The following is a 12540-nucleotide window of genomic DNA, read 5'->3' as shown; positions in this document are numbered from 1 at the left end:
AAAGCTGAAATCAGCTTTCAAAATCTCCAGAATCAGTCACCCAAACCCTTAACTAATCTGTGGCATAGATTAAGTACTTAATAAAGGCTTTTTTTCATTCATTCCTTTGTAGTGGGAGATTGGATAATGAATGTCCAACCAGAAGAACTTGCTTTGATGGGCTTAGTGACTGTTTTCAGAAATGCATGATAGAGGGGCCTGTTCCTTCCCCCTTTCAAAGCACATGTAGTTATCCTATTTCCGGTCAGTTTAAAGTGCAGTGACCAAAGCCCTTTTAATTGATTGTTGATCCAGAATTGAGTGTGCACACAAAAGACTTGAACAGAGGAAATCTCTCTCTTTTCTAATGACCATGAAGAGAACTTTCTGGTGCAGAGAGAGATGGTAGCAGCTGCTACTGCTGCTTTATCTCCCTACCCAATTCTCCATGTGGCCATAAATCCAAGATCATCTCTGCTTCTCCTGTTGCTGTCACTATTTATTTTGCCTTGCTCTTAAGGAAGAAACCACCTGGCTATGGCTTTGTAAACTTTAAAATGTTGGAAGAGCCTCCAAAGGTTCAATAATTAGAATTCATGGTAGAACCTGCTAGTGAGCTAAGACCAATGAAAACCAATCCTTAAGGAACTTGCTTGACTTGGTGCACACTAATGAAACAAGTTGGCACATATTTTATGTCCTTTGAGAAAGGGAGTGACTCATCTATCTGCTATGGCACTCCTAGAAGGGGACTTGGTTGGTAGCATAATTTGGTTGGTAATTATAATTTAAAATCTGAATCCATTCTCCCCAGAGACTGAAGTGGTAGAAATGCTTATGGTTTCCAATATTACTGTACTTACAGGACTGTCTCAGTAAATATTCCTTTGTAAAATCGAATTGATATTAATTGGTTAATTTTGAGAATAAATTGATCAAATAGATATTGGGAAAGATGGTAACTAGTCAAATGATATCGTGTGCCACCAGCTCCTTTGCTTAGTTTAGACTCCACCACCATCATCCTCAAGCCTCCTTTTCAGATTTCTTTTTTGTATTGTCTTCCCTCATTAGATTGTAGGTAGGCTTGGAGTCAGGAAGATTCATCTTCCTGAATTCAGATCTGACCTCAGACATTTAATAGCCATGTAAGCCACTCAACACTGTTTCTCTCAATTCCTCATTTGCAAAATGAACTAGAAAACAAATGGGAAACTGCTTTAGTATCTTTGCCAAGAAGACGTTAAATGGGATCACTGAAAATTAGATTGCAAGTTGCTTCAGGGCAGATACTGTCTTTATTTTTCTCATTTGTATCCTGAGTTTGCCTGGCACTAGTAAGTAATTAATAAATGTTTATCATATCATATCATATATTGGGGGACTATATTGGACATGGGCTTATAAGTAATAATACAAGAGAATCCTCGAATCTTTTGGGTAATCCCTAGAATTCTGAAGGGGAGAAAAAATATCTTTGCTCTGGGGAGTGCCCTGTTAGTTTAAATTGAAGTTTGTTTGGCAGATTAAGTTCAGAGCCTGTGTGCTACAGGTTAAACATTCATTCATTCAGTTCAGGAAGTTGAGAGTTTCGAAAGATAATGGCAGAGTTATAAGAGATATGTCAGGGAAGTCATAGGAAAAGTATGAAGAAGTAAATAGTTAACTGTCAGATAATAGCAGATTTGAGGATGAAGACTGTGTAGAGGCTACAGCATTTAATAAGAGGTTAATAATTTCAATTAAGCAGTGAGTCAGAAGCCAGGTTGTAAAGAGTGTAGAGTCAATGAGTTGAGAGGGAGTATAGGAAAATCTATGCAGACTTTTTTTTTTTTTAAGAAGACTGAGTAAAATCTAACAATCACAAGCTTATGATGTGCAAGTCATTGTGCCAGGTTTTGGGGGTTTAAAGATTTTTAAAAATCACTGCCTGCTTTCAAAGATCTTATATTCCTATTGGGGTGAGGTATATCATATATTGTTGTTCATTTGTGCCCTTATCTCTATTTGGGGTTTTCTTTGGCAAAGATACTTCGCCATTTCCTTCTCCAGGTCATTTTACAAGGAAGTAAATTGAGGCAAATGGGATTAAATTATTTATTCAGGGTCATATAGTTTGGAAATGTCCAAAGCCAGATTTGTGTCATCTGGCTGCTCCCTGACATATTTAGGGACTATAATAGGAGATGGAGAGTTTAATTGCAGACTGTGAGATTTAGACAAAGAAAACTAAGAATAAGGATTTGAGAACGAGGATAACAATTAGGAGATGCTAGAATTGAGTTTTCACTTAATGACACCAAATATTTGAACAGTGCAGTGGATGAATTTGATAACTAGTTGATGTCTCAACCTTCCTTAAAGCCTCTTTCCTCTTCTGAAAAATGGATCAGATAATGCATCAATAAGATAATACATCCTAAGTTTGCTTCAATAATCAGAGCTGAATTGTGTTCAGATGTTACAGTGGAATCAATATACCTGCCACTTACTTAGTGCACCTTAAACAAATGCTGTGGTTTGACTGATCTACTGCTCTTTTAAATCAGTGAAATTTACCCGAAGCTGTTATGTGTGTTCAGGTGAAGAAATTCGATCTAACTGTAAAATACTGTGAGTATCACTACATGAAGTTCTGTAAGCATTGCCAAACCAATGGTAAAAAGCAAAATAATATACCTCTCCCTTATTGTAGCAATAAGATTTTTATGCAAACTAAGTTTGAATTCAATTTTGGGGTTCCCATATCCTCCTCAAGTTTGTTTAAAAGACATTCTATAATAATAAAAAAAATAAAACTGAATGCTGCATAATTATAATGATCAAACTTGGCCCTGGAGAAGAGTTAAGAAAATAAATCTTTTTTCTTTCATTGCTGAAGTCGGGGTTTTTAGGGGGCATGGGTGTGGTAAGAGTTTGTCTACTGTCAGATTAGTTTTGCAGATTGCTCTCTCCCCTAGGTTTCCCTCCCTTCTCTCCCCCCGCTCCCCCCGGCCCCCCCGGCCTTTCTTTTAAAATCTTTGTTACGTGGGATAGCTTGTTGAATTGGAGGGGGGGGAGGGATATATTTGGAAATTGAAGAGATGTAAAAACAAAAGGCGTCAGTTTTTAAAAGTGTGTGTGAGTAGGGGGCGGGGGAGTGGTGGTGTGGGAGGAGGTAGTTCTCATTTGTGAATAAATTCCCGACCTGTGCGGCTGGGCTAAGCCCGGCGGGTTGGGTGACTGGGCTCGCCCCGCCTCGCTGGCTGAGTGTCAGCTCAGGCGGGGCCAGAGAGGGAAAAGTAGGGGCGGGGGGAGAGGAGAGGAGAAAGGGAGGGGAGGAAATCGGACGAGGCTAGTTGGCTGGGGAGGCTGGCCGGCTGGCCCGCCTCGAGGGAGGAAGGGAAGGGGAGGGAAGGGGAGGAGAGAAGAGAAGCCGAAGTTTAAAAAAAAAAAAAGAAAAAAAAAAAAAAAAAAAGGGAAGAGTGTGCTGGCGCGCGAGGAAGCCGCGGGAGAGAGCTGGTCCTGCAGCTACAGAAGTTGGGTCCCAGGGTGCTGAGCCGCTGAGCCAGCCCACCCACCTCTACTCCTCGCGGGGTCCTTGCTCAGGGCCAGGCCTGGCCTTCTGGGGAACACTGAACCGTAATAGCCAGAGGCACCGTAACTTTGTTCGGTTTGCCGGCGGTGGCTGAGGGGTGGGCGGCGGCTAGGACTGAATGGTCGGTGGCTCGTGCCCTCCATGCAGCAGCGCAGTTTTGGGAAGGGATGGTAGCATCTGAGCCCGGGCCATTGCTATCACAGCGGCGGCGGCGGCGGCGGTACCGGCAGCGGCACCCTTCCACCTCCTCTGCCTTGGCCGGGGCTGCGAGTTTGCGGGGTCCCGCGCGACGGTAATGAGGCTCCGTCTCCCTGATCTGGTCCTCTGCACTTCGGCCCTGGCAGTGCAGTCGCGACCCCCCAGTCCCCAGAGCAGGCGCAGTTCGGGTCTCCAGTTTCGCTGTTCGGAACGCATCTGAGTCTCTAAGCGTGGTTGGCGTCCCCCTCAACTGGAGCGGTTCCTATCCTAGCCCAGCCGGGCCCCGGGAGCCGGGCGCCCCGGCTTGCCCAGTCGCGCCCCTAACCATGTCCCGAAGGCTGTGGCCACTTTCTGCCTGCCTCCTGGTGTTCTGCATCCTCCTGCCCCAGAGCCCAGGTAAGCCTCAGCTGCAAGCCGGAGCTTCAAACGGAAACTTTGTTGGGCAAAGCTCGGGCCCCGGGACTCTGGGAGAGAGGTGAAGGAGTAAGTGGGGACTCTGGGACCAAGAGCATCTTGTTGCCTTTAGTTGGGAGAGTCGGGGCGGGGAAAGGGTTGGACTGCTTGCCTCTTAAGTAGCGCGCAGAACTTGGTGGTTCTAGCCCAGCTGCGCAATCCCAGCCAAGGTGGATGTTGTCCTGGCTTTCCTTCTCTCCTGGAGGAGCCTTCTCTTCCTGCGTAAACAGCGACTTCATCTGCTGACTGAGCCCGTGCTGTGTGCTCTGAGTGCCCATCGGGGAGGGAGAGGGAGCCAGGGGGAGCTGGGCTTCTGCCTACCCTCGGGCACAAAAGAACTCTCTGTGGATGGAAGTGGGCAGAGCTTTTGGGGAGTGTGCGAGCCATGCGGACGATGTCCTTGGACTGGGGAAAGTTTATTGCCAGAAGTCTGAGTTTTCCTTGTGAACCGGAAGGCGGAGCCTATAAACTCGAGCAGGGGTTTGTCTCCCTTGGCAGAATCTAAGATTCTTTGAATGTCCGATCTGGACCGGACCTTGAGGTAGTTGAGCCCAACTCCCTTCCTTTATTGATTAGTAAGTTTAGAGCTTCAACTGGCACGGATCATCTCGAGATAGTCACGGAATAGGACCCACGTCCCAAACCATGCTCCTGAAGCTCTGATTTCCAACTTTATGTTTATTTAGCTCGAAAGGGGAGAAGCCCCAGGTTTAAAATAATCACTGCCGCTGTCTTTGTCATCTGTGATATATTTTACATCATAGGGATTACTCTCGGGGCATCCTGAGCGCACCCGTTTAATCTGACTTTGGAATGTGTGTGTCTGTGTGTAATCTGTGTGTTTGTGTGTCTGTGGTTTTTGGTGATTTCTTTAGTGCCAGGAACTCCTTAAAACTGCTACCGAAGCAGATATACAGCTGTTTTGCACCTTACTCTTAAACAATTCTGCTGAGGGATTTGAGAATGTAAGTGACTTGATTTGGAACTTACACTGACTGTCATACCACGACTTGTTCTGGGACAGGGAAGAGGCTTGAACCCAGACCCTGCTGTTTCTTTCTCCACTATCCCCAAACTCTCCTATGAGAGTTTAAGGTCACTGATTTTATGACTTTTTAGCTTGGGTGGGAGAAGAGTTTGTACTTTTCAGAAGTGATACCCCAGTATCAAGACCTCAGCATTATTAAACTGATGGCAAATCACTTTTTGTCAGTGGGGTGTTGCCCCCCATGCCCCTTGATAATGAAATGGGAAAAGATTATAATAAGCATACAAATGCTGAAACCCATACCGTTTCCCTAGGATTTGGGGAAGTTTAATTCACAGTGCATTGTTAGCAAGTTGACACTTGCCCACCTCATCATTCTTAGAAGCCTGGAGAGATGATTATCTCATTTTCCCCCTTCCCCCTTTCTCTTTTACTCCTGAACTTCTCCTTAAAGAAGCATTTTTTTTGGGGGGGGAGGAAGAGAAAGAGGAGAGAAAGATAGACAAAAGAAGGAGGAGGAAATAAGAGAGGAGTGGAAAGAGAAGAAAAGAAGGAGTAGGGGAAGGAAGAAGAGAGAGACAGAAGAAGATGGGAGAGACTGAGACAGAGGAAGAGAAGAAAACAGAGAAGGGAAAGGGGAGAGAGAGACAGGAGGAAAAGAGAGGGGGGAGAGAGATGGGGAGCAAGAGCTTTGAGCAAATAAAAAAAGTTCATTTGTAATTCGGTTTTAATATAGTAAATTAATAAATAATTTAATAAAATTTGCTTTCATTGAAGTAAATATCCCAAAGTTAGAGTAAATGACCTCTAATGTCCCTTCCAGGTCTAACATAGTAATTTTTTAAAATTGGATTTTCTCTTTGGAGGTGGTGGTGGTTGGAGACATATTGATTAGACCTTCCTATTACACAATGCTGAGCTTAGATGGGGAAAAAGGTAGAAAGTTCTATAGGAATGGACTCCAATTACCATTTTGTGGTTTCCCTTTTCTTCAGTGCTGAGCTGCTCATTTTCTCCCTCATCTTTTGTCTTTTGTCTAATTGTAGGGTAGAAAGAGTATTACAGGACTTTTTTAAAATTAAAAAATTTTTTTTAAAAATTTAAATATACTTTTCCCACCACAACCTTATAAGGCAAGTAATACAAGAATTATTAATTCCATTTTACAGATGAAGAAAACTGGGGCCTAAAGAGAATATAATGTCACATAACTAGTAAGTATAGTGACTGGGGCAGGAACCCAGTTTTTCTGGCTCCTGAGCTTAGAGAAAGTTGTGGTGCTGAAACCTTTATTCTATTCCTCTATTTTTCAGCCTTGGTTCTTAAAAAAAATTTTTTTTTTAATTTTGATAATAGCTTTTTATTTTCAACATACATGCAAAGATAGTTTTCAACATTCACCTCTGAAAACCTTGTATTCCACGGTTCTTTTCTTTCCTTACTTTCACCCCTCTCCCCTAGACAGCAAGTAATCCAATATAGGTTAAATATGTGCATTTCTTTGAGAAATATTTCTACATTTATCATGCTGCACAAGAAAAACTAGATGAAAAGGAAAAAATGAGAGGGGGAAAAAAGTAAGCAAACAATAACAAAAAAGGTGAAAATACTATATTGTGATCTACTTTCAGTTCCCACAGTCCTCTCTCTGAATGCAGATGACTCTCCACCAAAAGTCTATTGGAATTGGCCTGAATCACCTTTTTGGTGAAAAGAGACAAGTCCATCACAGTTGAACATCATATAATCTTGTTGTTGCCATGTACTATGCTTGATTCTACTCACATCACTTAACTTCATGTAAGTCTCTCTAGGCTTTTCTGAAATTGGCCTGCTGATTGTTTCTTATAGAACAACAATATTCCAAAACATTCATATACTATAATTTATTTAGTCATTCCCCAACAGATGGGCATTCACTGAATTTTCAGTTCGTTGCCACTATGAAAAAGTCAGCCTTGGTTCTTAATGTTCATCTCAGGACTGTGGTATTTTATTTCACTTGAGAAACAAGAACAAATTTTTAAAAACTTTTCAAAGAACTTCACCTCTAGGAATACATCTTTCCTTTGCAATGGCCACCTTGATACCTGACTTATCTAAATCATTTCACAAATTGAAACTTCTTGGAAATAGAATGAGGGTTGATGAAATCCTATTGTTGAGGCATTTCAATAATCAGGAAGATTTGAGTTCAAATTCAGCTTCTGAAGTTTCCTATCTAGGTAATCCTAGCTATCTCATTTAACCCTATAAATCATTCCAGTATCTTTTCCAAAAAACAAACAAACAAACCCTAGTGTTGGGGATTGGGTTGAAGAGTTGGACACAATTCAACAACAACATAAGATATATTCAGTATAAATGGAAAAGCAGTAATAATGGGGGTTTGAGTGTAGGGGAGAGGATGAAGAAAGGCCTCCAAAGGAAGGTGACTTGGTAGAAAAAGACTTGACCACAAAGTCAAGAATAACTGAATTTAAGACCCATCTTTATGACCCTGACAACTCACTTAACCTCTCAATGTCTAGGCAGTTCCCTGAAATCCTAAATTTAGGAGGTGCTAGAAGGAATTTCTTTACTGGGAGTTCCTTAAGATAATGAAATCACAGTTCTGAGCCTCCCAAAATGATTCCCTAATGAGAATTTATTTCAAGAACTTTGAAAACTTTATAAAGTTCTCTTTGACCCTCAGTTATTTTATTTTTAAAAACAAAAACAATATGCCTATTTTCTCAGTGAACACCTTAAGAATTAGATTTCACAGAGTCCAGGAAAAGCTCATTCATTCCTCTACACAACTATACTCTTCCTCAGCCCATCTCTCCCTTTCTATATTTTCCATACACAGGACAGTGAGAAAGTTGAGAATTGGTGGTGAGTCTGCAATCTCAGTTCAGCTAGTCTAGTGCCAGGATTAGACATGACCAGACTTTTGTTTGCTCCTTGGGTTTACATTTTAACTCAGTTGTCCCTGAACTGAGGATTTCTATGAAGGATTTTGTGGTGGAAAAGGGAAGGAGCTAATTAATTCTGATTAGTATTCCTCTCTGGCTTGTCCTCCATGCTGATTTAGCTACTGAGGCAACTGAGAATAAAATATCTACTGAACTTGGCAATGGGCCCTTTGTACTTGTTTGCCATGGGAGCTAATTTTTCTTCTTCAGACTGGCCATGGAAATATTCTCCTGAGGGCTCAGATATATTAATAACTCAGGACAGTCACACAGTTTGCAGACAATACAAGCCCTTCAAAATGGGACTGTATATCTCTGGGCTAATAGGAGGATAGATATTTGCAAAGGCATTTATCTGTTGGCTGGGGTTCAGTACTTTGGGAACTAGTGTTTTGGTGTAGTTTGTTCTCTTCTTGCCCCTCCTCCCCACCCTGGAATTGGATTAATGGCTTTTGTAAATATAGAAGAGCTTTATTTATCCTATTTATTTTGTTTATTATACTTATAAATAATCCTGTTTGTTTCAGTCCTCTCTTCCACTTTGGTCAAAACTTTGGATTTTTCCCCTCAGTATGAAACATAGGGTAAGGTTTGAAACTATGCAGGCTGTGGGTGTGTGCTAAGGTGAGAGGAACACTGGCACTTATGATTGGGAAGCTGGGATGCTGGTCCTACTTGTCCCTATCCCTCCTTACTTGCTTGACCATTATGAAAAATACTGGGTAAGTTCAAGTCAGCACTGATGGCAAAATTAGGAAAAGGTGTCACTTAAGCAATAGTTCAAAACAGAGACTTTTGTGGCTCTTCTCAAACTCACCTAGAGATGATGGAAGCTGAATCATTAGGGGAAGTAGAGGTAGGAAGAATGGGCATAAGAAATAATCTGAGAGAAATAAGAAACACTCAGCTATCCTTTAATTTCCTTCCAGAAGCTTGTAGAGAGAATGTCTTGTGTGACTTGTTGCTTGAGTTTTTTCCTCAGTCAGGAAAGTACCTAGTTGTTAAGTACCTACTTTGAGCCAGGCTTTGGGGATCTTTAAAAGATGAAATGAAATAATTTGATTCAATAAGTATTTATTAAATTCTTACTATGTGCCAGATACCATACTAAACACTGAGGCTACAAAGCAGTAAAAGACTGTCCCTATCCTTAAAAAGCTTATGGTTCAATGAGGAAGATAACATACAAACAAATGTGTGAAATGAAAGCTATATACAGGAAATAGAGGAAATAATTAATAGTCCTTGCCCTTAAGGAGCTTATAATTTAATGTAAAATGATTGGAAGAAGGAAAAGGCAAACTACTCTGGTATCTTTGCCAAGAAAACCCCACATGGGGTCACGTAGAGTCCAACATGAGGGAACAACAAATTTTTGTCTAATCTTTCTGAAGATAGGAATGAATCTGCTTCAGTGACAAAGATGGTACTTTGTACCATCTTACCTTAATATATTTTGTCATTCATAGGATCATAGATTGAGAGCTAGAAGAGACCTTAGAGATCAATTTAGAGCAGCTCTTTTATTTTACAGATATGAAATGACTTACTCAGGGTCACTTTGCTAGCATATAGCTAAATTGGATTTGAACCCAGGTCTTCTAGAATCTTAGTCCAACACTCTTATTTTTATTAAAGTTATCCCCTACAACAGTCTGCTTCTCTCGATAATGAAGATTTTTTTGAGTTGTTGAAACATGGCACTGAATGTTTTTCTATCTTAAAAGATCTATTTTACTCATCTTTCAAAAGAAAACAGTAGCACAGTTGTAATCATGATCACCACTCCTTTTCTGAACAAAAGTATAGGACAGCCAGGATGCTGAATCCTGTTGCTATCTCCTGTTTCTCCATATGCAATTTGTTGGATGGATGCCCCTGGTTGGGTGCTTTTAGATTCCACATATATTTTGTATACTCATTTCCTGAGGGCTATGGTCTCCAAATTGGTGCAAAGGTAACTTAAGAATCATAGAATTTTTAAAGGTGGAATCATGGTAACTCCTCTTCCTGCCATCTTGTGGCTTGGCCAAGATAAGTTCAGTTAAGAAAGTCATTATGAATGAGGCAGAACACCGAGACTTTGGAGGCATTAGTTTATATCCATGTTAAACATGTTACATGTCACTATTAAGGCAGAATGACAGGTTTTAGGGAAGTTTATAAATTCTTCTGAGTATAGACTCCATTATTCCCAAGGGAAAAGTTGATTTTCAAAGGAGACAGTAATGACATGAACCCAAAAAAGTAGAAAACTGCCTTGTGCTCTCTACAAATCTTTTCTGGAGTAAAAAGTATTTTGTATGAAATATGAAATTTATATTTCTAATATGTTTTAACCTATATTTTGGATTTTAAGCTCTCTTAAGACTGGAACCATATTTATAATTTCAAGAATTTTCCCACAGTTGTTAATAAATTTAATAAAGTCAAGAAGACCTAAGTTCCAATGTTATCTCAGACATTAGCTGTGTGATCCAGTATTGTTTGCCTTAATTTCCTCATATGTAAAATGATCTGGAGAATGAAATGGCAAACCAGTACCAGTATCCCCCTTCCCGCACCCCCTCTCCTAGATGGCAGTTAGTCCAATATATGTTAAACATGGTAGAAATATAGTTTACTCTCATTCGTAGGGCTTACCTTCCTTCTCAGTTAAGGGCAGCAAAGTGGTACAGTGGATAGAGTGCCAGACCTAGAATCAAGAAAACAATCTTCCTCAATTCAAATTTGGCCTCAGAAGCTAGCCATGTGATTCTGGGCTTAACTCTGTTTACCTTAATTTCTCCATCTGTAAAATGAGCTAAAGAAAGAAATGACAAATCACTACATATCTTTGCCAAAGTCTTAAAAGGAAAACCAGGAGATGAAAACATAGGATCTTAGGTCTAGATCTGAAAGGAACTTCAAAAGCAACATAGTCCAGCCCCTCATTTTATATTTGAGGAAACTGAGGCTCATTGAGATTTAGTGACTTGCCAAATGTCACAGAGGCAGCACGCCTCAGAAGAAGGTGTAAATATAGAGCTTCTGAAATAAGCACCAGCCACCCTCTTTCTATTCTACCCCTAATGGGGAAGGAGGAAGTAGAATGGATTGTAATTGAGGCTAATTTTTTCAATACCTTAAGGCTCTCAGCTTTATTATAAACCATAATTTTTTTTTTGTCAGTTAACAAACATTTATTTTTTTATTATTATCATTTTATTGTTTTTTCCAAATATAAACAGCCTGACAATGTTGCAAAGGTAGCATTTTTTTTTTTTTTTTTTTAAATAAAGATTATAGCTTGGGGGGGAAAAAAGATTGAGACTGAATGTTGTTCCAGGCATAGTATTTTTACTTTTGTTGTTTATTTGCTTGCTTGCTTTTTTTGCCTCATGTTTTTTCTTTCCCTTTTGATCTGATTTTTCTTTTTTTTAAATAAAGCTTTTTATTTTCAAAATATATTCATAGATAATTTAACAACATTGATCCTTGCATAGCCTTGTGTTTCAGATTTTTTCCTCCTTCCCCCTACCCTCTCCCCTAGATGGTAAGCAATTCAATATATGTTAAACATGCTAAAATATGTGTTAAATCCAATATTTATTATAAACATATACAATTGATATGATTTTTCTTGCATAGCATGATGAATATGGAAGTATGCTTAGAAGAATTGTACATGCTTAATCTATATTGGATTACTTGATGTCTAAGGAACAGGGAGGGAGAAAAATTTGCAACACAGGGTTTTGCATATATTTGGGGAAAATAATAAAATAATAATAAAGATAAATGCTTATTGACTGACAAAAAGAGATTATGGTTTGCAATAAAGAGTAGAGCATTGAAAAAAGCATTTAAGTTGGTTTAGAGATAGGAAGTCACAGTATAATAGAAAAGTAATCTAGGCAATATTCTGTTTACTATTTCCTATTTTAGTAACCTGGTGTGACATTCTAGGGATCCAGCTATTATTCCTTGCTTCTTTTCTTTGAACTCAAAGTGAATTTGGGTGACTCACTAGACTGCCAAATGCCTCCCTCTCTGAAATGTTAGTGCGTTTAGAGAGCAGTCCCCAAGTGAACAAAAAAAAAAAAAAAAAAAAAAAAATAGTGGCTGAATTTCTTGAATGGAAACAGATTGGATGTGTTGGTGAGACTTGAGAACAATCTGGTATGGTCATCTGTATTCTCAAATTTTCCAAGTCCTTTCTAGTGCTAAAATTCTGTCACGCCAAATACCAGCATATACATTCTACTTAATTTGAGGTCGGAATGTACAATATTCCTCTTTCATGAAGTCCTAATAGTAACATGTTCTTTGGGATATACTTAAGCAGTGGTTTAAAAAAATTATTGCTTTAAAATAATAAGTGAGACTTTATAATAATAATTAGGAAT

General features: G+C 39.8%; 1 protein-coding gene across 1 annotated transcript in view; it reads left to right on the top strand.

The window, feature by feature from the left end:
* The first annotated feature begins 3426 nt into the window (after window positions 1–3426).
* ITGB5 (integrin subunit beta 5) overlaps window positions 3427–12540 on the top strand; it is a 192069-nt gene continuing 182955 nt past the window's right edge. The window contains exon 1 of the mRNA XM_074301446.1: window positions 3427–4150. Coding sequence (XP_074157547.1) covers window positions 4081–4150 — 70 coding nt within the window. The 5' untranslated portion in view covers window positions 3427–4080. The remainder of the gene's footprint in view (window positions 4151–12540) is intronic.

This window comes from Sminthopsis crassicaudata, chromosome 3 (assembly GCF_048593235.1).
Source record: "Sminthopsis crassicaudata isolate SCR6 chromosome 3, ASM4859323v1, whole genome shotgun sequence".
Classification (NCBI taxonomy): Eukaryota; Metazoa; Chordata; class Mammalia; order Dasyuromorphia; family Dasyuridae; genus Sminthopsis; species Sminthopsis crassicaudata.
Note: the sequence above shows the minus strand (reverse complement) of the source record. Positions and strands in the feature narration are given on the sequence as shown.